At 39.0% G+C, this 27,252-nt stretch overlaps 1 protein-coding gene across 1 annotated transcript in view; it reads left to right on the top strand.

Annotated features, from left to right (window-relative positions):
• SYT10 (synaptotagmin 10) overlaps nucleotides 1–26,953 on the top strand; it is a 73,607-nt gene extending 46,654 nt beyond the window's left edge. Inside the window, exons 4-7 of the mRNA XM_069763042.1 lie at nucleotides 11,962–12,082; nucleotides 19,162–19,333; nucleotides 19,502–19,631; nucleotides 22,726–26,953. Coding sequence (XP_069619143.1) covers nucleotides 11,962–12,082; nucleotides 19,162–19,333; nucleotides 19,502–19,631; nucleotides 22,726–22,797 — 495 coding nt within the window. The 3' untranslated portion in view covers nucleotides 22,798–26,953. The remainder of the gene's footprint in view (nucleotides 1–11,961; nucleotides 12,083–19,161; nucleotides 19,334–19,501; nucleotides 19,632–22,725) is intronic.
• Nucleotides 26,954–27,252: the final 299 nt, after the last annotated feature.

A 27,252-nucleotide genomic window follows, 5' to 3' on the forward strand; every position in this document is an offset into this window, starting at 1 on the left:
TGATGTACAGCACCATGGAAATAATGGTGCTATATAAATAAATAATAATAATGTGACCGGATGTTGTCATGTTGTAAGTCGACTCTTGGGACACTGGAGAAATGGTCGCACTGCTGGTTCTACCACTTCAAAATGGGTCCTGTAACCATACATTATGCCACTCCCATACCATAATCCTTTGAGTAGGACCAAGGTGACCTTTCCTCATGAAGGCCTCTTCATGGTGTCTCCAGACCAATCTCCAACCATCATTGTCTCTAAGACTGAAGCTCAAGAAGGAGGATAGACCTCCATTGCCATCTTGAGTGCTGTGGTGTGAGGACATGGGACACCTGTAGTCGGACGTCCAGCTCGTAGACCATTGTCGTGATGACACCTTCTGATGGTTTGTGTAGACCATCAGAATCTCTGTGTGATGTCTATGGATCAGCAAAGTGGCCAATTCTCCAAAGTGTCCCAGGAGCCATCTATCAGCAGGACAAGTCCCAGCCACGTTGTGTCGTGCTACAGAGAGCAGCCGGCATCTTAGGTTCTTCTCTCTTTTCTTGTTCTTGGTTCTTTCCTGATGGACGACTGAATTAGTGTGACGTCGAGCAGAAGTTTTTGATTTCTCTGTGCTCCGAGGGTTCGGTCCACTGCGGGGAACGGAGCCATGAATTCCAGGAGGAGATCCTGGTCTTTCCTTACCAACGTGTAGAGATTGTATTTAGAAGTCGTCCATATGTTTCCTTCGGTGTTTGCTGATAATTTATGCCCAGACTTCGCTATTTTCGAGCTTCTTAGGAAATTATGAAAGTTCCAGGAGGCGCGGAGACGACAGCTGTCACCAAATCTCCGGTACTGCTCTTTTTACTTGTGCTGTAAAATGTTATCTCAGGTTTTGTAGAGAAGTACCTGAGTTTAAAGGGGAATCTCTGGTCTCCAGACTCCATTCACTATATTCATAATACCACAAGGGATTCCATGACACCTACAGTTAGGGCCAGAAATATTTGGACAGTGACACAATTTTCGCGAGTTGGGCTCTGCATGCCACCACATTGGATTTGAAATGAAACCTCTACAACAGAATTCAAGTGCAGATTGTAACATTTAATTTGAAGGGTTGAACAAAAATATCTGATAGAAAATGTAGGAATTGTACACATTTCTTTACAAACACTCCACATTTTAGGAGGTCAAAAGTAATTGGACAAATAAACATAACCCAAACAAAATATTTTTATTTTCAATATTTTGTTGCAAATCCTTTGGAGGCAATCACTGCCTTATGTCTGGAACCCATGGACATCACCAAACGCTGGGTTTCCTCCTTCGTAATGCTTTGCCAGGCCTTTACAGCCGCAGCCTTCAGGTCTTGCTTGTTTGTGGGTCTTTCCGTCTTAAGTCTGGATTTGAGCAAGTGAAATGCATGCTCAATTGGGTTTAGATCTGGAGATTGACTTGGCCATTGCAGAATGTTCCACTTTTTGGCACTCATGAACTCCTGGGTAGCTTTGGCTGTATGCTTGGGGTCATTGTCCATCTGTACTATGAAGCGCCGTCCAATCAACTTTGCAGCATTTGGCTGAATCTGGGCTGAAAGTATATCCCGGTCCACTTCAGAATTCATCCGGCTACTCTTGTCTGCTCTTATGTCATCAATAAACACAAGTGACCCAGTGCCATTGAAAGCCATGCATGCCCATGCCATCACGTTGCCTCCACCATGTTTTACAGAGGATGTGGTGTGCCTTGGATCATGTGCCGTTCCCTTTCTTCTCCCCATCATTCTGGTACAGGTTGATCTTTGTCTCATCTGTCCATAGAATACTTTTCCAGAACTGAGCTGGCTTCTTGAGGTGTTTTTCTGCAAATTTAACTCTGGCCTGTCTATTTTTGGTATTGATGAATGGTTTGCATCTAGATGTGAACCCTTTGTATTTACTGTCATGGAGTCTTCTCTTTACTGTTGACTTAGAGACAGATACACCTACTTCACTGAGAGTGTTCTGGACTTCAGTTGATGTTGTGAACGGGTTCTTCTTCACCAAATTAAGTATGCGGCGATCATCCACCACTGTTGTCATCCGTGGACGCCCAGGCCTTTTTGAGTTCCCAAGCTCACCAGTCAATTCCTTTTTTCTCAGAATGTACCCAACTGTTGATTTTGCTACTCCAAGCATGTCTGCTATCTCTCTGATGGATTTTTTCTTTTTTTTCAGCCTCAGGATGTTCTGCTTCACCTCAATTGAGAGTTCCTTTGACCGCATGTTGTCTGCTCACAGCAACAGCTTCCAAATGCAAAACCACACACCTGGAATCCACCCCTGACCTTTTAACTACTTCATTGATTACAGGTTAACGAGGGAGACGCCTTCAGAGTTAATTGCAGCCCTTAGAGTCCATTGTCCAATTACTTTTGGTCCCTTGAAAAAGAGGACGCTATGCATTACAGAGCTATGATTCCTAAACCCTTTCTCCGATTTGGATGTGGAAACTATCATATTGCAGCTGGGAGTGTGCACTTTCAGCCCATATTATATATATAATTGTATTTCTGAACATGTTTTTGTAAACAGCTAAAATAACAAAACTTGTGTCACTGTCCAAATATTTCTGGCCCTAACTGTATGTCAAGCCTGATGGGTCATAATTAAAGGTTTTTTTTTGGCATGATGAGCAAGGCTGTGGTGTCGCGGAGTCAGTCGAAGCCCATTTTAGTGAAGTCGGAGTCATGGAAACTGAGGAGTCAGAAGTTTGGCTTTCCGACTCCACAGCCCTGGCATGGTTATGGAGTTGGAGCCCATTTTGGTGGCGTCTGAGTCAAAGGTTTGGCTTACCGACTCCACAGCCCTGATGATGAGACATGGGGTACCAAATGTCTCCTTATGGCAGTATTAATGAATAATGGTGTAATTTCCAAATTATTATACACCTATAACAGCCTCCTGCTCGTTACAGGGCCATTGTTATCTGGTAATGATTCTTGGTTAGAAACCTCCTACCATTGTGTCTATGCAGCTTGCATGCTCTATGTGTCTCCATGGTAACAGACTACGAACAAATCCTGCGTAGTCAGATCCTGAAATCCTACTTTGCTACCTAAAAAATATGTTAGTTATTGAGTGATGGATGGTAGGGATTGGACTGCAGGATATGACTACAAAGAGTTTGTTTGTAGTCTGTTACCATGGAGATGCATAGTTATGTATAGGAGTTATGTATGTAATATATAAAGTGCCTTGAAAAGTCTTCATACCCCATGAAAATTTCCATTTTTTTTTTTCCACGTTGCACCCACAAACTTAAATGTATGGTAATTTATTTGGATTTTATGCGATACCAACACAAAGTAACAAGTATTTGTGACCTGTCAAGGAGATTATACATGGTTTTAAAAATATAAATCTGATAATTGTGAGGTGCATTTGTCTTCAGCCCCCTGAGTCACTACTTTGTAGGACCACTTTCCCTGTAATTGTATCTCTGGCAGGATGTTTAGGGTCATTGTCCTCTTGGAAGGTGAAGCTACACCCCAATCTCAACTCTTTTGCAGCCTCTAGCAGGTTTTCCTCCAGGATTGTCCTGTATTTAGCTCCAGCCATCTCCCATCAACTCTGACCAGCTTCCCTGCCTCTGCTGACGAAAAGCGTCCTCACAGCGTGATGGTGCCACCACCGTGTGTGACGGTGGGGATGGTGTTTTCAGGCTGATGTCCAACATTAGTTTTCAAAAAGTTCTTTTTTTTGGTCGCACCTTCTTCCACATACTCGCTGTGACCCTAGATGGCATTGGAACAAGAAAAATGATGGTAAAGCTACACAGATATAAAATTCCAGAAATATGTATCTCTACTTGCTTGGTAGGTTTTTAGGTGAAACGGTTTACGGTTCCGCTCTCGCTTCTTCCCCTGACCGGCACTTTGGGGATTATTCAGTGGATGTGCTTCTTTTTTTATTAGCGCGGGTGCCCGGGCAGAGTGCCAGGATCCCTTCTGGGCACAGAACAGAACAATCGAGATCCAGCAGAATATTGAATCTATGAAGCATCCGGGGAGCGATGAGCAGATATTGCCGAGCGGCAGCGCTGAGACAATTTCGGAGTGGCGAAAGACTGTAGTCGTCTGTCCTAGATATAGTCAGTTTGTCCCCTGCCTGAAATGGCTGATAACAGAGAGTAATTGGTTATATTAATCTGTCGCCAGCTAGACGTGGCTGCTCACAGGGAACAATGGTTATTAATCGGAATATTAGTCTATTACTCTTTCCTATTAACCATTTGAGGCTAGAAAGAGGCCGACTGTGTGGAGCATAGATATAATAGATTGCTCTCTGTTATCAGCCATTTCAGCCTCTCTGTGGAAGCCTCCCCCCTCCCACTATGAATTATTCTCCATCCGTACATTGCAGGTGTTATACACTGATAATATAATGGCTGGATGTGACTGACACAACGCAAAGTAAGCAGAACCCGGCGGAGGCCATTTACCCTCCATATAAACCCACATTATAGCGGAAGTAATTATCCCGCATTCAGAGACGCTGCAGCAAAGTAACAGGTGCAACTATGGAGTGTACTAATGGTCCTGGTCCCGGGGGGAGGGGCGCGGAGAATGTCAGGAGCCGGTAGTGTCTTCTTAGAAAAGTTCATTGTCGTAAAACTACAATGTTCCAAAGTTTCCAGAAGGACATGAAAGGATTAGTAAACGTTTTATTGTTCAACCAGTATTATAGTAGTTATATTCTTGTACATAGGAGCAGTATTATAGTAGTTATATTCTTGTACATAGGAGCAGTATTATAGTAGTTATATTCTTGTACATAGGAGCAGTATTATAGTAGTTATATTCTTGTACATAGGGGCAGTATTATAGTAGTTATATTCTTGTACATAGGAGCAGTATTATAGTAGTTATATTCTTGTACATAGGAGCAGTATTATAGTAGTTATATTCTTGTACATAGGGGGCAGTATTATAGTAGTTATATTCTTGTACATAGGGGCAGTATTATAGTAGTTATATTCTTGTATATAGAAGCAGTATTATAGTAGTTATATTCTTGTACATAGGGGCAGTATTATAGTAGTTATATTCTTGTACATAGGAGCAGTATTATAGTAGTTATATTCTTGTACATAGGGGGCAGTATTATAGTAGTTATATTCTTGTACATAGGGGCAGTATTATAGTAGTTATATTCTTGTACATAGTAGCAGTATTATAGTAGTTATATTCTTGTACATAGGGGGCAGTATTATAGTAGTTATATTCTTGTACATAGGGGCAGTATTATAGTAGTTATATTCTTGTACATAGGAGCAGTATTATAGTAGTTATATTCTTATATAGGGGCAGTATTATAGTAGTTATATTCTTGTCTATAGGGAGCAGTATTATAGTAGTTATATTCTTGTACATAGGAGCAGTATTATAGTAGTTATATTCTTGTACATAGGGAGCAGTATTATAGTAGTTATATTCTTGTACATAGGAGCAGTATTATAGTTGTTATATTCTTGTCTATAGGGAGCAGTATTATAGTAGTTATATTCTTGTACATAGGAGCAGTATTATAGTAGTTATATTCTTGTACATAGGGAGCAGTATTATAGTAGTTATATTCTTGTACATAGGAGCAGTATTATAGTAGTTATAGTCTTGTACATAGGGGGCAGTATTATAGTAGTTATATTCTTGTACATAGGGGGCAGTATTATAGTAGTTATATTCCTGTACATAGGAGCAGTATTATAGTAGTTATATTCTTGTATATAGGGGCAGTATTATAGTAGTTATAGTCTTGTACATAGGGGGCAGTATTATAGTAGTTATATTCTTGTACATAGGGGGCAGTATTATAGTAGTTATATTGTTGTACATAGGGGCAGTATTATAGTAGTTATACTCTTGTACATAGGGGCAGTATTATCTATAATATAACGCTGGGAGCGTCACTCTGTCCGAAGCCTTTATAGACTGCGCAGGCGCAAGCGCCTGCGCAGTCTGGGCCTCACAGAGTGACGCTCCCGGGAGATCGCGGTATGCGTTCACACTGAATGCACACCGCGATCTCCAACAGAGAAGCAGGGACCACCAGGAGGGTGAGTATCGGCCATATTCACCTGTCCTGCGTTCCATCGCTGAGCGCCGCCATCTTCCCGGTCTTCGCCCTGTAACCTTCAGTTCAGAAGGCGCGATGACGCGCTTAATGCGCGCCGGCGCCGCCCTCTGACTGAACAGTCACAGCCAGGAGACCGGGAAGATGGCGGCGCTCAGCGATGGAACGCAGGACAGGTGAATATAGTAAGTGCTGGGGAGCCTGAGCTGGCGGCGATACCGGCACCTGACCCCCACAGCGTGCCGGTGTCCCCGCCTGCTCAGGCCCCCGGATGGATGCAGCACATACCAGGAAGGGGACGCAGGATGGGGACGCAGGATGGGGACGTAGCACATACCAGGATGGGGACGCAGGATGGGGACGCAGCACATACCAGGATGGGGAAGCAGGATGGAGACGCAGCACATACCAGGATGGGGACGCAGGATGGGGACGCAGCACATACCAGGATGGGGAAGCAGGATGGGGACGCAGCACATACCAGGATGGGGACGCAGGATGGGGACGCAGGATGGGGACGCAGCACATACCAGGATGGGGACGCAGGATGAGGACGCAGCACATACCAGGATGGGGACGCAGGATGGGTGCAGCACATGACAGGATGGGGACGCAGGATGGGGACGCAGGATGGGAGCAGCGCATCACAGGATGGGGACGCAGGATGGGAGCAGCACATCACAGGATGGGGACGCAGGATGGGGACGCAGCACATACCAGGATGGGGACGCAGGATGGGTGCAGCACATGACAGGATGGGGACGCAGGATGGGTGCAGCACATGACAGGATGGGGATGCAGGATGGGTGCAGCACATGACAGGATGGGGACGCAGGATGGGGACGCAGGATGGGTGCAGCACATACCAGGATGGGGACGCAGGATGGGTGAAGCACATGACAGGATGGGGACGCAGGATGGGTGCAGCACATGACAGAATTGGGGCGCAGGATGGAGCAGCACATGACAGGATGGGGATGCAGGATGGGAGCAGCACATGACAGGATGGATGGGGATGCAGGATGGGAGCAGCACATGACAGGATCGGGACGCAGGATGGGTGCAGCACATGACAGGATGGGGACGCAGGATGGGTGCAGCACATGACAGGATGGGGACGGAGGATGGGTGCAGCACTTGACAGGATGGGGACGCAGGATGGAGCAGCACATACAAGGATGGAGACCATATACCAATATAAATGCTCGCCACCCGGGCTAGAACGGGTTCAATAGCTAGTAGTAGTTATATTCTTGTACATAGGGGGCAGTATTATAGTAGTTATATTCTTGTACATAGGGGGCAGTATTATAGTAGTTATATTCTTGTACATAGGGGGCAGTATTATAGTAGTTATATTCCTGTACATAGGGGCAGTATTATAGTAGTTATAATCTTGTACATAGGGACAGTATTATAGTAGTTATATTCTTGTACATAGGAGCAGTATTATAGTAGTTATATTCTTGTACATAGGGGGCAGTATTATAGTAGTTATATTCTTGTACATAGAGGACAGTATTATAGTAGTTATATTCCTGTACATAGGGACAGTATTATAGTAGTTATATTCTTGTACATAGGAGCAGTATTATAGTAGTTATATTCTTGTACATAGGGACAGTATTATAGTAGTTATATTCTTGTACATAGGAGCAGTATTATAGTAGTTATATTCTTGTACATAGGAGCAGTATTATAGTAGTTATATTCTTGTACATAGGGGGCAGTATTATAGTAGTTATATTCTTGTACATAGAGGACAGTATTATAGTAGTTATATTCCTGTACATAGGGACAGTATTATAGTAGTTATATTCTTGTACATAGGGGCAGTATTATAGTAGTTATATTCGTGTACATAGGGGCAGTATTATAGTAGTTATATTCCTGTACATAGGGGCAGTATTATAGTAGTTATATTCTTGTACATAGGAGGAGTATTATAGTAGTTATATTCTTGTACATAGGGGCAGTATTATAGTAGTTATATTCTTGTACATAGGAGCAGTATTATAGTAGTTATATTCTTGTACATAGGGGCAGTATTATAGTAGTTATATTCTTGTACATAGGGGCAGTATTATAGTTATTATTTCCCATGGGTCCAGATACTAATGATGTGAGTGTTATGTGACGGTGACATCTTTCTTTGTGGCTCAGTACAGATTTGATTCCCCGGGATTGTCAGGAGTGGCGGTATAATTACCTTTGGTGCAGGATGTGGTGTTGTGATGACAGCCGGCGGTGACGGATATCTGCTGTCGGTTGAGGTTTCTCTCTTGACTCTCGTGCAGTTTCCATATTTAGTTCTGATACTTTCCACTGTATTGCAGGGTTATTAATTAACATTACTTCGTGTAGTTGGATGATGGCTCTGGCAGAAGACAATGACTTTCTGATTACTCTGCAGACTCTTTTTTTTTTTTAAGATTCCGCCTGGGGGCAAAATAAAGCCTGAACTTTGGAAGGAAGATATAGGAATGGAAAACGTGAGATTTTTCGCTTTCTAACTTTTTGGGTTATTTAAGAGACGCCTGACCGATATAGCTGTGACTGTAATCCCTGGGTCGGACGAGCGGCCGGTGCTGGATATTAGTTATTCTGTGTTCGGAGGAGTTTTTATGACAGCTACTGTCATCCTTGTGGCTGCTTGTGGTATTACATCTAGTCATTTTCCCTCATAGTGCCTTGAAAAAGTCTTCATACCCCATGAACTTTTCCACATGGATGGAAGGGATTGGCCTGCAGGATCCGACTACGTAGTTTGTTTGTAGTCTGTTACCATGGAGATGCAGAGTTACATCAGATCTTTATACATAAAATGGTATTACATATACAGTGCCTTTAATAAGTATTCATACCCCGAGAACTTTTCCACATGTTCACGTTACACCCACAAACACCCACAAACGGAAATAGATTTTATTGGGATTTTCTGTGATACGAAACCAAAATATCGACTGTGACATGTAAAGGAAATTATGAATGGTTTGAATGGGGTATGAATACTTTTTCAAGGCACTGTAAAAACAAAAAAAATCTTATATAGTTATGGTTGAATCTTTAAAGTCAAATCATTATATATTTAAAATATTTTTTTTTTACTATACTGTCTTAATTTTTTTTAAAACTTTTTTGTAATCCTTTTCCAAATGTTGCTTGTTTCAATCTTTTAATTGTTTAACATTTCATTCCTATTAATTTAACCATTTTATTTATTATAATTTTATTACTATTATTATCATTTTATTTATTATTATTATTTTATGTATTTATTTCTTATTATAATTTATTTTTTATTTTACTTAATATTTTTTGTTTGTTTTATTTGTTTGAATATATCAGTACAGACCAAAAGTTTGGACACACCTTCTCATTTAAAGATTTTTCTGTATTTTCATGACTATGAAAATTGTACATTCACACTGAAGGCATCAAAACTATGAATTATCACATGTGGAATTATATACTTAACAAAAAAGTGTGAAACAACTGAAAATATGTCTTATATTCTAGGTTCTTCAAAGTAGCCACATTTTGCTTTGATGACTGCTTTGCACACTCTTGGCATTCTCTTGATGATCTTCTAGAGGTAGTCACCGGGAATGGTCTTCCAACAATCTTGAAGGAGTTCCCAGAGATGCTTAGCACTTGTTGGCCCTTTTGCCTTCACTCTGCGGTCCAGCTCACCCCAAACCATCTCGGTTGGGTTCAGGTCTGGTGACTGTGGAGGCCAGGTCATCTGGCGTAGCACCCCATCACTCTCCTTCTTGGTCAAATAGCCCTTACACAGCCTGGAGGTGTTTGGGGTCATTGTCCTGTTGAAAAATAAATGATGGTCCAACTAAACGCAAACCGGATGGAATAGCATGCCGCTGCAAGATGCTGTGGTAGCCATGCAGGTTCAGTATGCCTTCAATTTTCAATAATTCCCCAACAGTGTCACCAGCAAAGCCCCCCACACCATCCCACCTCCTCCTCCATGCTTCACGGTGGGAACCAGGCATGTAGAGTCCATCCGTTCACCTTTTCTGCGTCGCACAAAGACACGGTGGTGGGAACCAAAGATCTCAAATTTGGACTCATCAGACCAAAGCACAGATTTCCACTGGTCTAATGTCCACTCCTTGTGTTCTTTAGCCCAAACAAGTCTCTTCTGCTTGTTGCCTGTCCTTAGCAGTGGTTTCCTACCAGCTATTTTACCATGAAGGCCTGCTGCACAAAGTCTCCTCTTAACAGTTGTTGTAGAGATGTGTCTGCTGCTAGAACTCTGTGTGGCATTGACCTGGTCTCTAATCTGAGCTGCTGTTAACCTGCGATTTCTGAGGCTGCTGACTCGGATAAACTTATCCTCAGAAGCAGAGGTGACTCTTGTTCTTCCTTTCCTGGGGCGGTCCTCATGTGAACCAGTTTCTTTTTAGCGCTTGATGGTTTTTGCCACTGCACTTGGGGACACGTTCAAAGTTTTCCCAATTTTTCGGACGGACTGACCTTCATTTCTTAAAGTAATGATGGCCACTCGTTTTTCTTTACTTAGCTGCTTTTTTCTTACCATAATACAAATTCTAACAGTCTATTCAGTAGGACTATCAGCTGTGTATCCACCAGACTTCTGCACAACACAACTGATGGTCCCAACCCCATTTATAAGGCAAGAAATCCCACTTATTAAACCTGACAGGGCACACCTGTGAAGTGAAAACCATTCCCGGTGACTACCTCTTGAAGCTCATCAAGAGAATGCCAAGAGTGTGCAAAGCAGTCATCAAAGCAAAAGGTGGCTACTTTGAAGAACCTAGAATATAAGACATAATTTCAGTTGTTTCACACTTTTTTGTTAAATATATAATTCCACATGTGTTAATTCATAGTTTTGATGCCTTCAGTGTGAACGTACAATTTTCATAGTCATGAAAATACAGAAAAATCTTTAAATGAGAAGGTGTGTCCAAACTTTTGGTCTGTACTGTGTGTGTATATATATATTAGAATTTTATTTATTTTCTTATTGTTTTAAGTGTGGCTAGAGTTAACCTTGGTCATAAGAAGAGGTGGCAGTGGATCCCAGTAGGTACGAGGAGGCTCGCAAGCTCTGGCCCGGTGGCCCGCAGACCAACCATGTGGTCCTGCCAATCTTTTTGCTTAAGTTTAATTTTCTTTTTTGATTTGTAGGGGTCTGACTTCTAAGACCTCTGACGATCATTTAGACCCCCTGAGAGGCCCACACAGTGGTGCATAAAATGAACCCTTTATCTCTGTGGTTTGAGTAATTGTTGGAGGTCAAAAGACCCAAAACCCCGCCTGTCATCAGAACCCCACCAGACACCAGCACTTTAAAGGGACGACCATATATGATGTTTTTTAGTTTATATGATTTATACCTTTTGTCCATTTCTGATATATTGTTATCATTCCTGCCCAGATCTAATAATCCGTCACCGTTCTGAATTCCCCCTGATCGGTGTAAACATCTTTCTACATAGAGAGATTATTTCCCGCAGTGAACTGACCTGCGCGGCCGTAAATCACCATGTAATCAGAGTTGAATTACCGACTCCGCGGTGCGACGCTCCCTGATTAATGGATCCGCTGATTGCTGCTGTCAGCTGATTGGACGGCCGAGAAGCCCGCTGATTAGCATACTGCATAATTTCCCCTTAATGTCTTTGGGAATTTCATCAAATGATCTCGATTTATCTCTTTATTACAAGTCTGTGGTAAAAGCCATAAAGCCCTGTGGGGGGTCGTTTGTGTTCCAGTTTTCCCATATTCGGCGTCACCAGGGCCCTCGTGAGTCGCCGGCATTAATGTGATGTGCTGCTCAGTGATTGTGGTTTTTTTGGGGAATTTTTTCCAGGAAAGTGTGGACCTCGGGGAGATCATGTATTCCCTGTGTTACCTCCCGACTGCCGGCAGGATGACGCTGACGGTGATCAAGTGTCGGAATCTGAAGGCGATGGACATCACGGGATCCTCCGGTACGTTCCCCGCAGAGACGGAAGATGACGATGTCTGGGACCAATTTATGCACCAATGTCGGTATCCGGCACTAAAAATAAGAAAAGTTTTATCATCTTTTCACAGCCTGTCCATTCACAGTCTTTATTTGTCATTACTTTATTTTTTTTTCTTCAGTGTTTCTTTGCTCCATCCTGCCCACTATGTTTCCTACACTTCCTGGTCTCTGTTCATTTCTTTTTGTTTCCTTCCTTACTTTTACCCTTTTTTACCCTTTTTTTTCTTTTCGTTCTTCTTTTCCAATTTCCATTCCCTCCTTCCTTTTCCTCCTTTGTTGCTGTCTTCCTTTTCCTGTCTTGCTTTTTCCTTGCTTCCTTCCTTTTCCATCCATCATCTTTCCTTCATTCTTTCTTCATCGTTCATGACTCTTTCATGATAGCCATCTTTCCTTCCTTCCTCTTTTTTTGTACTTTCCTTTTACTTCCCCCTTCCCTGTTTCATTCCCAGTTTTCTTCCTTCCTACCTTCTTTCTTTTCTTTTCCGTTCCTTCCTTTCCTCCTTTCCTTTTCCATCCATCATCTTTCCTTCTTTCGTTTGTTCCTTCCTTTTACCCTCTTTTTTTTGCTTTTCTTCATTCTTTTTCCATTTCATTACCATTTTTCTTCCTTCATTCCCTTTCCTTCTCCCTTCTCCTCCTTCCTTGTTTCCTTCCTTCCTTTTCCTTTCATTCTTCCTGCTTTCCTTTTCCATCCATCATGCTTCCTGCTTTCCTTCATTCCTCTTCCCTGTTACATTAGCACTTTTCTTCTTTCCTTCCTTACGTTTTCCTTGCCCTTATTCCCCAGCCAGCTTTCCTTCCTTACCTTTCCCTTATTCCCCAGCCAGCTTTCCTTCCTTCCTTATGTTTCCCTTGCCCTTATTCCCCAGCCAGCTTTTCTTTCTTCCTTACATTTTCCTTGCCCTTATTCCCCAGCCAGCTTTCCTTCCTTACCTTTCCCTTATTCCCCAGCCAGCTTTCCTTCCTTCCTTACGTTTCCCTTGCCCTTATTCCCCAGCCAGCTTTTCTTTCTTCCTTACATTTTCCTTGCCCTTATTCCCCAGCCAGCTTTCCTTCCTTACATTTTCCTTGCCCTTATTCCCCAGCCAGCTTTACTTCCTTAACTTTTCCTTTCCCTTATTCCCCAGCCAGCTTTACTTCCTTACTTTTCCCTTGTCCTTATTCCCCAGCCAGCTTTCCTTCCTTACCTTTCCCTTATTCCCCAGCCAGCTTTCCTTCCTTCCTTACGTTTCCCTTGCCCTTATTCCCCAGCCAGCTTTACTTCCTTAACTTTTCCTTGCCCTTATTCCCCAGCCAGCTTTCCTTCCTTACCTTTCCCTTGCCCTTATTCTCCAGCCAGCGTTCCTTCCTTCCTTACGTTTCCCTTCCTCAATCCCTTCTCCTGATTATTTTGTCATCTTCCCCTTTCTTTTCTTTTACATTTTCTCCTTTTCTATTCTAGTTTTCTTTGATTCCTTTTTCCCTCTGCCTCTTTTTCTTCTTTCCTTCTTCCACCATTCACTTCCTCCTCTTACTTTCTTCAGTATTAATAGGAATTGCTGTAAATGTTGGTCTAATCCCAGGGACGCTCCAGTCATAGGAAAAAACATGGTGGACTTCCATGGTTTCCCCGCACAGTTATCAGAAAACGGATGTGGCCTTCTCACATCCAGGAATAAAGCGCTCGGGAACTTCCATTTCTGGATCTGCTGGACCCACTGATCCCATTTACGGCACTTTCTACGGCATGAGACATGTTTGTCTCGTGGTGCTCTCTGTGGTTTTACTGCAGAGCTCACGGTTGGCAGGAAGGTTCAGCCGGGGACGGACAGGACTCCTACTGCATATGGCCGGGGAGGCACGGGACCCAACAATGGTACAAGTTCCAGGGGCCAGCATTTTGGAAAAGACGGCAGAAAGCAAAACGAAAGGCAACCATAAATCAGAGCGGAACAAAACACTGATTAGTGATGAGTGAATGTGGTATTATATGGCGTTATCATGCTCATTGCTACTTGGGTGTCTCCGGTGCGCTCGAGAAATATGTTTGAGTCCCTGCTGCTGTATTTATCGTGGCTGTATACAAGAATATAACTACTATAATACTGCCCCTATGTACAAGAATATAACTACTATAATACTGCCCCTATGTACAAGAATATAACTACTATAATACTGCTCTTATATACAAGAATATAACTACTATAATACTGCCCCTATATACAAGAATATAACTACTATAATACTGCCCCTATATACAAGAATATAACTACTATAATACTGCCCCTATGTATAAGAATATATCTACTATAATACTGCCCCCTATATACAAGAATATAACTACTATAATACTGACCCTATGTACAAGAATATAACTACTATAATACTGCTCCTATATACAAGAATATAACTACTATAATACTGCCCCCTATGTACAAGAATATAACTACTATAATACTGCCCCTATATACAAGAATATAACTACTATAATACTGCCCCCTATGTACAAGAATATAACTACTATAATACTGACCCTATGTACAAGAATATAACTACTATAATACTGCCCCTATATGCAAGAATATAACTACTATAATACTGCCCCCTATGTACAAGAATATAACTACTATAATACTGCCCCTATGTACAAGAATATAACTACTATAATACTGCCCCTATATACAAGAATATAACTACTATAATACTGTCCACTATGTACAAGAATATAACTACTATAATACTGCTCCTATGTACAAGGATATAACTACTATAATACTGCCCCTATTTACAAGAATATACTATAATACTGCTCCTATCTACAAGAATATAACTACTATAATACTGCTCCTATGTACAAGAATATAACTACTATAATACTGCCCCTATGTACAAGAATATAACTACTATAATAGGGCTCCCTATGTACAAGAATATAACTACTATAATACTGCCCCTATGTATAAGAATATATCTACTATAATACTGCGCCTATGTATAAGAATATATCTACTATAATACTGCTCCTATGTACAAGAATATAGCTACTATAATACTGCCCCCTATGTACAAGAATATAACTACTATAATACTGCCCCTATGTACAAGAATATAACTACTATAATACTGCTCCTATGTATAAGAATATATCTACTATAATACTGCGCCTATGTATAAGAATATATCTACTATAATACTGCTCCTATGTACAAGAATATAGCTACTATAATACTGCCCCCTATGTACAAGAATATAACTACTATAATACTGCCCCTATGTACAAGAATATAACTACTATAATACTGCCCCTATGTACAAGAATATAACTACTATAATACTGCCCCTATGTATAAGAATATATCTACTATAATAATGCTCCTATGTACAAGAATATAGCTACTATAATACTGCCCCCTATGTACAAGAATATAACTACTATAATACTGCCCCCTATGTACAAGAATATAACTACTATAATACTGCCTCCTATGTACAAGAATATAACTACTATAATACTGCTCCTATGTACAAGAATATAACTATTATAATACTGCTCCTATGTACAAGAATATAACTACTATAATACTGCTCCTATGTACAAGAATATAACTACTATAATACTGCCCCTATGTACAAGAATATAACTACTATAATACTGCTCCTAAGTACAATAATATAACTACTATAATACTGCTCCTAAGTACAAGAATATAACTATTATAATACTGCTCCTATGTACAAGAATATAACTACTATAATACTGCTCCTAAGTACAAGAATATAACTACTATAATACTGCCCCTATATACAAGAATATAACTACTATAATACTGCCCCCTATGTACAAGAATATAACTACTATAATACTGCCTCTATCTACAAGAATATAACTACTATAATACTGCTCCCTATGTACAAGAATATAACTACTATAATACTGCTCCTATGTACAAGAATATAACTATTATAATACTGCCCCTATGTACAAGGATATAACTACTATAATACTGCTCCTATCTACAAGAATATAACTACTATAATACTGCCCCCTATGTACAAGAATATACTATAATACTGCTCCTATCTACAAGAATATAACTACTATAATACTGCTCCTATGTACAAGAATATAACTACTATAATACTGCCCCTATCTTCAAGAATATAACTACTATAATACTGCCCCTATGTACAAGAATATAACTACTATAATAGGGCTCCCTATGTACAAGAATATAACTACTATAATACTGCCCCTATGTATAAGAATATATCTACTATAATACTGCTCCTAAGTACAATAATATAACTACTATAATACTGCTCCTAAGTACAAGACTATAACTATTATAATACTGCTCCTATGTACAAGAATATAACTACTATAATACTGCTCCTAAGTACAAGAATATAACTACTATAATACTGCCCCTATATACAAGAATATAACTACTATAATACTGCCCCCTATGTACAAGAATATAACTACTATAATACTGCCTCTATCTACAAGAATATAACTACTATAATACTGCTCCCTATGTACAAGAATATAACTACTATAATACTGCTCCTATGTACAAGAATATAACTATTATAATACTGCCCCTATGTACAAGGATATAACTACTATAATACTGCTCCTATCTACAAGAATATAACTACTATAATACTGCCCCCTATGTACAAGAATATACTATAATACTGCTCCTATCTACAAGAATATAACTACTATAATACTGCTCCTATGTACAAGAATATAACTACTATAATACTGCCCCTATCTTCAAGAATATAACTACTATAATACTGCCCCTATGTACAAGAATATAACTACTATAATAGGGCTCCCTATGTACAAGAATATAACTACTATAATACTGCCCCTATGTATAAGAATATATCTACTATAATACTGCGCCTATGTACAAGAATATAGCTACTATAATACTGCCCCCTATGTACAAGAATATAACTACTATAATACTGCCCCTATGTACAAGAATATAACTACTATAATACTGCTCCTATGTATAAGAATATATCTACTATAATACTGCGCCTATGTATAAGAATATATCTACTATAATACTGCTCCTATGTACAAGAATATAACTACTATAATACTGCCCCTATGTACAAGAATATAACTACTATAATACTGCCCCTATGTACAAGAATATAACTACTATAATACTGCCCCTATGTATAAGAATATATCTACTATAATAATGCTCCTATGTACAAGAATATAGCTACTATAATACTGCCCCCTATGTACAAGAATATAACTACTATAATACTGCTCCTATGTACAAGAATATAACTATTATAATACTGCTCCTATGTACAAGAATATAACTACTATAATACTGCTCCTATGTACAAGAATATAACTACTATAATACTGCCCCTATGTACAAGAATATAACTACTATAATACTGCTCCTAAGTACAAGAATATAACTACTATAATACTGCTCCTATGTACAAGAATATAACTACTATAATACTGTCCCTATGTACAAGAATATAACTACTATAATACTGCTCCTATGTAGAAGAATATAGCTACTATAATACTGCCCACTATGTACAAGAATATAACTACTATAATACTGCTCCTATGTACAAGAATATAACTACTATAATACTGCCCCTATGTACAAGAATATAACTACTATAATACTGCCCCTATGTACAAGAATATAACTACTATAATACTGCCCCTATGTACAAGAATATAACTGCTATAATACTGCCCCTATGTACAATAATATAACTACTATAATACTGCCCCTATGTACAAGAATATAACTACTATAATACTGCCCCTATGTACAAGAATATAACTACTATAATACTGCCCCTATGTACAAGAATATAACTGCTATAATACTGCCCCTATGTACAATAATATAACTACTATAATACTGCTCCTATGTACAAGAATATAACTACTATAATACTGCCCCCTATGTACAAGAATATAACTACTATAATACTGCCCCCTATGTACAAGAATATAACTACTATAATACTGCTCCTATGTACAAGAATATAACTACTATAATACTGCCCCTATGTACAAGAATATAACTACTATAATACTGCCCCTATGTACAAGAATATAACTACTATAATACTGCCCCCTATGTACAAGAATATAACTACTATAATACTGCCCCCTATGTACAAGAATATAACTACTATAATACTGCTCCTATGTACAAGAATATAACTACTATAATACTGCCCCTATGTACAAGAATATAACTACTATAATACTGCTCCTATGTACAGAATATAACTACTATAATACTGCTCCTATGTACAAGAATATAACTACTATAATACTGCCTCCTATGTACAAGAATATAACTACTATAATACTGCTCCTATGTACAAGAATATAACTACTATAATACTGCTCCTATGTACAGAATATAACTACTATAATACTGCCCCTATGTACAAGAATATAACTACTATAATACTGCCCTCTATGTACAAGAATATAACTACTATAATACTGCTCCTATGTACAGAATATAACTACTATAATACTGCCCCTATGTACAAGAATATAACTACTATAATACTGCCCTCTATGTACAAGAATATAACTACTATAATACTGCTCCTATGTACAAGAATATAACTACTATAATACTGCTCCTATGTACAAGAATATAACTACTATAATACTGCTCCTATATACAAGAATATAACTACTATAATACTGCCCCCTATGTACAAGAATATAACTACTATAATACTGCTCCTATGTACAAGAATATAACTACTATAATACTGCCCTCTATGTACAAGAATATAACTACTATAATACTGCTCCTATGTACAAGAATATAACTACTATAATACTGCTCCTATGTACAAGAATATAACTACTATAATACTGCTCCTATATACAAGAATATAACTACTATAATACTGCCCCCTATGTACAAGAATATAACTACTATAATACTGCTCCTATGTACAGAATATAACTGCTATAATCCCTTTCTCTGTGTTTTTCTTACCTTCTCGCTCTCCTCCTAGATCCGTATGTGAAGGTGTCACTGATGTGTGATGGTCGTAGGTTGAAGAAGCGCAAAACCACCACAAAAAAGAACACCTTAAATCCGGTCTACAACGAGGCCATCATATTTGACATCCCTCCGGAGAACATGGACCAAGTCAGCTTGTCTATCGCCGTCATGGATTATGATCGGTATTAGCTTTGTTATTGGAAATGAAGCGATATTTCACTTTTATTTCTAGAGATCCCCTCTAATCCTTTGTTTTGCTCCTGTCTCCCAGGGGATTAGTCTCGGGAGGATGAAGGTTTTGGCTGCGGATTTTCATTCTTGTGATAAACAGATGTGACTTTTCCTTACAGGGTGGGACACAATGAAGTCATTGGGGTGTGCCGAACTGGAGTGGATGCCGAGGGGCTTGGCAGAGACCACTGGAACGAGATGTTGGCCTACCCAAGAAAGCCAATTACCCACTGGCACGCATTGGTGGAGGTAACGAGACGTCAACTTTTTTTCATCCCCGACACATTTAATCTTTCCATTTTCTTGACTTTGCGGTGCCAAAGAAAAATAGAACCGATGCCCGTGGACCCCCTAAGATTGATCCTATAGGTCCAAAATTGGCGGAAAAATTAAATCTGAAATCTGATTGGCTGATATTTGCTACTAGTTAAAAATAAGTAGACTGTGTGGTATTAAAACTTTAACTTTACCTAAACTTTTTTTCCCACTAAATAGTTCAGAACCATTAGGGACGGTACTTCTAGGTAGAAAGGTATATTTACTTACATGTTTTATTATTTTAATTTATTTATTTTGTTTTTATAAATTTTTGGATTTAAGGATTAGGATTAAATATAAATTTCTTCCTATTTTAAGAACTTCTGTCACTGCATCTGTATATATATAATAATTATTGTTTTTATTATTAATACTTTTTTTGTTTATTTTATATATATACAGAACTTTTTTTTATTTTGGGCAAAGGCTTAAAATTGAACATTTTTAAATTAAATAAAAAATTCCCTAATAATATTTATTCATATCCTAATTCTTATTGATTTAAATATTAAGTTTTAAGGATTTATCAAAAATGAAATAAAGGAAGAAATGTAAATCTAATTTTTTTTTCTTATATCAAGACCTTTTTGTTTTTGCAGCTGGATATAAAAAAAAATGTAAATTTTGTTTTGTAATTTTTCATTTAAATAATATTATAATAAAAATAAAAAAACTAACTAAGCATATACAACGTTCTTCCAATATCAAAAAGTTCTGTCTCTCTGTCCGGATATATAAAGTAATCATTTTTTTCTTGGCTAAAACTCAAGGATAACAGTGTTAATTTGAAAAAAAAAAAAAATAATAATAATAAAATAAAACGTTTATCAATTTTATTTTATATATTCGTATGCAGGGCCAGAACTGATTGATACAGGGAACAAAATTCTATTTAAATAGATTAATAGAAGGCAAAGCTTCAAGGATTAAGGTTTAATTTAAAAAAATTAAATTATAAACACTTTTTTAAAACTGTTCTATAGATATTATGTAAGCAGCTAGAACTGACTAATATAGGAATAAAATTCAATTTGAATAGATTTTTAATTTTTTTTGTACATTTTTTTTTTTTGGGGGGGCTAAGTCTCACATTCCATAATAGCTCAGTGTGTTATTAGGTTGATTCCCAAAAGAAAAGTCATTGGTTCGAATCAAGGCGCTGTGATGAAAACGATTTCCCAAGGAAAGAGAAACTGCATCATCCAGCTCATCGATAGCCGTCTCTCGCCAAACTCCATTATATGAGCGCCATGACTGGTTGAAGAATACAAAACTGTCCATCCATTCAGAAGCCAAGAGGTAGACGTCCAGGCAAAATATCGGAATCAACAAGTTGGGCCATCTCTCGGCCAAGAAAATTGCCAAACTCCATTAAATGAGCGCCATGCCAGGTTGAAGAATACGAGATGAAGTCCGTCCAGCCATTCAGAAGCCAAGAGGTGGACGTCCAGGCAAAATATCGGAATCAACAAGTGGGGCCATCTCTCGGCCAAGAAAATTGCCAAACTCCATTATATGAGCGCCATGACTGGTTGAAGAATACAAAACTGTCCATCCATTCAGAAGCCAAGAGGTAGACGTCCAGGCAAAATATCGGAATCAACAAGTTGGGCCATCTCTCGGCCAAGAAAATTGCCAAACTCCATTAAATGAGCGCCATGCCAGGTTGAAGAATACGAGATGAAGTCCGTCCATCCATTCAGAAGCCAAGAGGTGGACGTCCAGGCAAAATATCAGAATCAACAAGTCAGGTCGTCTCTCGGCCAAGAAAATTGCCAAACTCCATTAAATGAGCGCCATGCCAGGTTGAAGAATACGAGATGAAATCCGTTCATCCATTCAGAAGCCAAGAGGTGGACGTCCAGGCAAAATATCGGAGTCAACAAGTTGGCTCATCACAAGGTCTATCAGTTCTGGGGCAGCAAACGCAGCAGTGGAGGTTTCTCGTATGTTTCATTATAGTGAGGTCACAGATGTCCATGTAAGCACCTTGCGACGTGTGTTACATAAGTCTGGAATGGTGGCCCACAAAAGGTGAAGAAGCCTCGACTTCAATATCATCTTAACAAGCATCGGCACAAAACTAGGAAGAGTGGACAGTAGAAGATTGGAAATGGGTGATTTGGAGCAATGAGATGAAAGTCAATAGACTAGGCTCTGATGGGTGCAAATGGGTCTGGAAGAAACAAGGGAAAAATGGGTCAACGGATCGAGAAATTGAAGGAACTTTTGAAGTTCGGTGGAGGTGGCCTGGTGATATGGAATTGTTTCACAGCCAAAGGAATTGGATACTTGACCAGGATCAATGATCTCAATACTGAGCTATATGTGAGTGTCCTACAAGACGAGTTACTTCATACACTCAAGTACTATGGTGATGAAAAGGACGACAGTGTCCAGCAGGAGAACGACCTGAAGCAAAGGTCGAGATTGGTGAAGAAATGGTTCAATAACAATGAAGTAGAGATGCTAGATTGGCCAGACAGTCTCCAGACCTCAACCCAATCCAACACATGTGGGTAGAGGAGAAGAGAAAGCTGTATAATGACCCAAGTGAGGCGACCAGTATGCACCAACTCTGGGAACTCGCAGAAGAGACCTGGGATCAGGTTTTGGTTGAGACTTGTTTGAATCTGAGCAGCCCAGAAGGATTCAGGCCGTGGTGGAAGCCGAAGTTGGATTTACAAAATAATAAAATTAAAGTTTAGATTTTTAGGAACCAAACAGAATCTGCATAACTAATCATATGCTAATTAGCTGCAAGTCAAATATATGTATGAGATAGCCAAGATGATATTCTACAAGATGATGGTAGTCTCAGGTTAGAAGCTGTAGTGGATGGTGAGATATGGAGCCTCCAAGAAAAAAGGTTCAAAACATTGTTACCCTTTTGCTCGTCACTATATATCTGGATGCAGCCAGAACTGACAGTGGGTAAAAAAAATTCTATTTAAATAGATTTTTGTTTTAAATTTTTTGAACAAAACCTCAATACGTAAAAATGTAATAAATTCTGTATTTCCAGATGCCGGGCAGAGCTACCAGTTTTGACAGTCAAGGATCTTGTTCTTCTCCAAAGCCTCCGTTGACACCTTAGAACCACCGGTACGAGGTCTTACACGTCAACCACTTGCCTAAAACACATACGTGGCCCCATCCAGGAGCTCGGTGCACAGCAGCCAATCAGAAGTGAGTTTATATTGCATCGTGCCAACACTCATCGTCTCCAGCAGGAGCACTCACAGTCCCGCCGAAAAAACGGGAACCGGATCTTACACCGACACAAGAATTGTGAGGGCATTTTCATTGTTCCTTGTGGTGGGTCTCCCTGAAATGTGTTGTACTGAACACAAACGCACTCAGGAGTAATATTTCTATGTCTTTTTTTTGTTGTTGTTGTTTAATATATATATCGTCATCTCTAACCGAACGACAGAAAGCAGTGCATTCTGGGTGTAGGGCTCCGCCCATTTATGACTCCGCCTACATCCATTTGGGCTTAACCATCAAACCAGCGGTAAAACTTTGACCACATCGAATGAAAGCTCAGTCTTTAAGTAAAGTCTCTCCAAATTTTACGCAGAATTATTTCTAGCCACATTTTTTTTTTGTAAAATTTCCATTCCACACAATATTAGTTGGGCTCCGAGGGGAAATGTTTAGCTGGAGATAATATTTGGAGATTTTTTTTTTTCAGGTAGGAGGGGTTCTAAAAGTTGAATTTGTTTTCTCCGGAGGCGAAATTCAGGAATGTAATTATGAAAAAAATATCTAACATTTTTCATCGGATTTTTAGGAGCCACTTAGGGGTTAGGGCGACATCGTTATAGGAGTTTTATGTCCATGAGTAAAACCATTGGAAATGAAAAATTAAAAAATTGGCATGAGAGGTTGACTGACCGGTCGGGCATTTTGCCAATCTGTTTAGGCCAATTTTGGCATTATTTTTGGTGCTAAGTACCTTATGGACTCACTAAGTACCCTTTATTAAAGGAGTCGTCTAAATTATTTATTTTTAAAGGGAAGACTTTCTTCTAATTTACGAACTCGAAAAGTTGTGCGAGTCTACAGAAGCCAATCAGAACTTTGCCATCATTACATTACCGGCACGTCCTGATTGGCTCCTATGGTTCAGTTGGAATTTTTTACCCAAAATGTTAAGCTAATTAACTGTAAGTCCATGTTGGCTTTCTTAAAAATATTTATATTAGGCCAAATTTAGTTTTTAATTTGAAATTCTGTCTTAATGTTGCCATGTTGTTGAGTTACTGGGCAGGAACCTTCCTGTGCTTACACTAAATGTTTCCCCCAGTGTAATCAGTTCTACTCGAAAACCAACGTAGTAACGGTTCCTTATAAACACTCTTTTTTTAATGTACTGTTCCTTTAAGTACAGATACAGGGAGTTCCGTTTGGCTTAGATCAAAAAGTAGAACAAGAAATTACGCCTTCTCGATATTCTTACACAGAGTCGATAGTTTTGGTCTTACATTGGTTTTTCGGGACTTGGTCTTACACAATACCATTGACTTTTTTTCTGGTGCTGCCAGTCTTGAGATACATTGACGATCTATCCATGGTGATGTCATGCCACTTCGTTATCTAATGAAGGCCTCAGTGAACATTACATGTAAGTTGCTTGCATAGGACTAGTGGATCCTACCAAGGGATGTGGAGAGTTCAAAATGTAATTTTTTTTTTTTTTTACATTTTGGAAAAATTTTACAAATTGGAAAAATCCCTAAGTTTTAGAATTTTACAAATGTATCCTATGGGAAGGGTTTAAAAATATTTTTGTTCCCGACTTACGAACACCTGACTTACATACGACTCGGTTACAAACCTAAGATGTGAAAAAAAAAAAGAAAACTTATAGTCCTCTCATCGCCGATCTCTCCGGCCTACCCTCTGCTCACCGCCCACCTGCCGTCCAGTCCTCTTCTTTCTGCTGTCATGCCTGAGAAGCTGGGATGTGGCCAGAAGTTCTGGCTTGGAATGAAAATTCCAGAGATGCAGTTCGTGATGATAAAAGAAGGACCAGATGGCGGGCAGCGAGCAGTACTTAGCAACAGTAGCAAACATCTGCGGAAAATGGGTAAAATACATTTTTTGGAACACTATAACCAGGGATGAGGAACCTTTTTTCTGCCAAGGGCTATTTGATTGTTTATACCGTCCTTCGGGGGCCGTACAATCAGTATGCTAACTCCGCCCACAAGGTACATCTTGGCAATGGCGCCAGGATGTAATATTTCATTGCACCCATCTCAGTGTACAGTAGACCATGCAGCGCGTGCCCACGGAGGAAGAAGAAATTAAAGGGCCGGTGGCAGTCAAAACACAGCTGCCGGATTGAGCACCTCGGTCTCTGGCATTCTGCCCAGGGGCCAGATAAAAGGTAATCTCCAGCCTAAGGTTCCCCAACCCTGTTGGTTGAAAAATGCTAAATTGAGCTCAACTTGCTGATCATTGGGGGTCCGAACGTAGTGACCGCCTCCAATCTTAGAACAGGACTCTAAGGATGGAACGGTAGAGGAGATACCAGATCTCCATCCTAACCGGGCATTTCTGAGCCCTGTTTTGTAGATGGGTGAGTTGGGGTAATCCCATATAAAAGGCCCATCTCTAAATCTGTGTCATGCAGAATGTGCTACAGTGCCTTATCCTTTTAAGAAAAAAAAATTCAAACGTGGATAAAAGTATTTTTTTATTAGTTTTTTTTTCCTAGATACATACTGCAGATCAATTTGCAGAAATAAATGCAGTATTTCCAGAGAGATGACTGATCACTTCCCTGAATAAATAGGGACTATTATTAGCAGTCGCCCCTGACCTTACCATTTTCTGGCACATGCCTGGGGAGTCCATTAGACCCATCGCCTATTATAATGTTGATGAAAGAGCCAATTAACACAGGGGCTGTCTGTTGCCATGACACGGGCCATTCAATGCCTGCGCAGACAGTCGTGCTCGCATACAAAGAGCCGCCGCGTCCCTGCTCTGTGCAGCAGCGGAAATATTTTTATAGACAAGGGGAAAAAAAATCTAAAAGGAAATCAGATACTGAAACAAATCTATAAATATTAGATTATATTCTTTTGGGAAAAAAAATGTTTTTGAACATTTTGGCAAACAATCCTCCTCAAGATGTTTGAAGATGATTGGGCAAGGATTCACTGTTTTCCGCCACCTATCATTAACTATGTCCTTTGGTCCCTTGTGGCCCACTTTGATTTGAATTCTGCCATTTAGAATTAGTCACCTGAACAATAGTGTCTAATTTTGTTGTTATTTTATTCCCACTGTTCCCCAGAGTATTCAGTTTTTTTCCTTTTTCAAATCCGACTTACGGTTCCAGAGATATGAGCTTTTTTTTATTTTTATGGTCTTCAAGGGTGGAGCTCACTAAAGACACGCCCCAGAGGATCTTGTGAGAGAGGCTCTCATTGGTGAAGATCATAAAAAGGCCAATATCTTTGGAACTGTATGCCGGATTGAAAAAAAAGTAAGTACTCCGCAGAGCAGAGAGTAATATCTGGTCACTTTTAACCTGGTGTCAGATCTGCCTTAATTTGGGACTTTTACAAACATTTTTTTAAAATTTATACAAAATTTAAAATTTGGGCTGTAAATTTTAAAATAGCTAAAATTTAATAATTTTTTTCAATTCCCAAAATGAAGGGACTTGTTGACACTGATTTTTTTATTTTTTTTTGTGAAGCATTTTATTTTTGCTCCGTTCCTGTCTTGGCAGCAACCTGGCAACATTTTAGGAATTTGGACAAGTTGTAAAATTGTATTATTTCACCAATGAATTGACACTTTTTCCTACCTACTAGTGCCAAAAATTAAGTTAAAAAAAATTCCAATGGTTTGACTTACACAATTTTGGGAAGATTAATCCAGCGAAGCAAAAAAAATATGTTTTATTGTTTTTCATTTTGTTGATTATTGTTTTTTTTATTTGTTAAATTCCCCAAGTCATCAACGAAGGACGCAGATTAGTAAACTCCTCTTCTTTTTCACTTGATTCCTGCCTGTGACACTTTATTTGAATGTACTTTTATGTGGTGCCTGTGTAGAGTTGTGTGTTTTTCGAGCATCACGATACACTGTAGCAGCAATATCTCGAGACTGTTATACATCAATTCCAGGTAGTATGGTTTGATATTTACCAATACAAGTATTAACTTCAAATCTAAATAGACGTTTATGCTTCGAAGAGGCCATTTTGGCTAAAAGGGAATTTTATCAAAGAAAAAAAAAAAGCACAATTTTTATTTTTGAATTATTTTCTGTATTTATGGATCATTTAAAAAAAAAAATTCAGATGATCTAAAGTTGTAGATTTTACAAAGTTGAATTCTCAAACATATTAGAATGTGATTTATACAATTTTAATTTTACTTTAATTTTATTTGATTTTATTACTTTTGTTTTTTTTTTACTTATTTCCACACTTATTGGATATTAAAATGTGATGTAAGCCTGCCATGTTTTTTAATAGCAGATGTCTATTAACAGATTTATTAGATTAGTGATGAAATTGGCT

Source organism: Ranitomeya imitator, chromosome 4 (assembly GCF_032444005.1).
Source record: "Ranitomeya imitator isolate aRanImi1 chromosome 4, aRanImi1.pri, whole genome shotgun sequence".
Taxonomy (NCBI): Eukaryota; Metazoa; Chordata; class Amphibia; order Anura; family Dendrobatidae; genus Ranitomeya; species Ranitomeya imitator.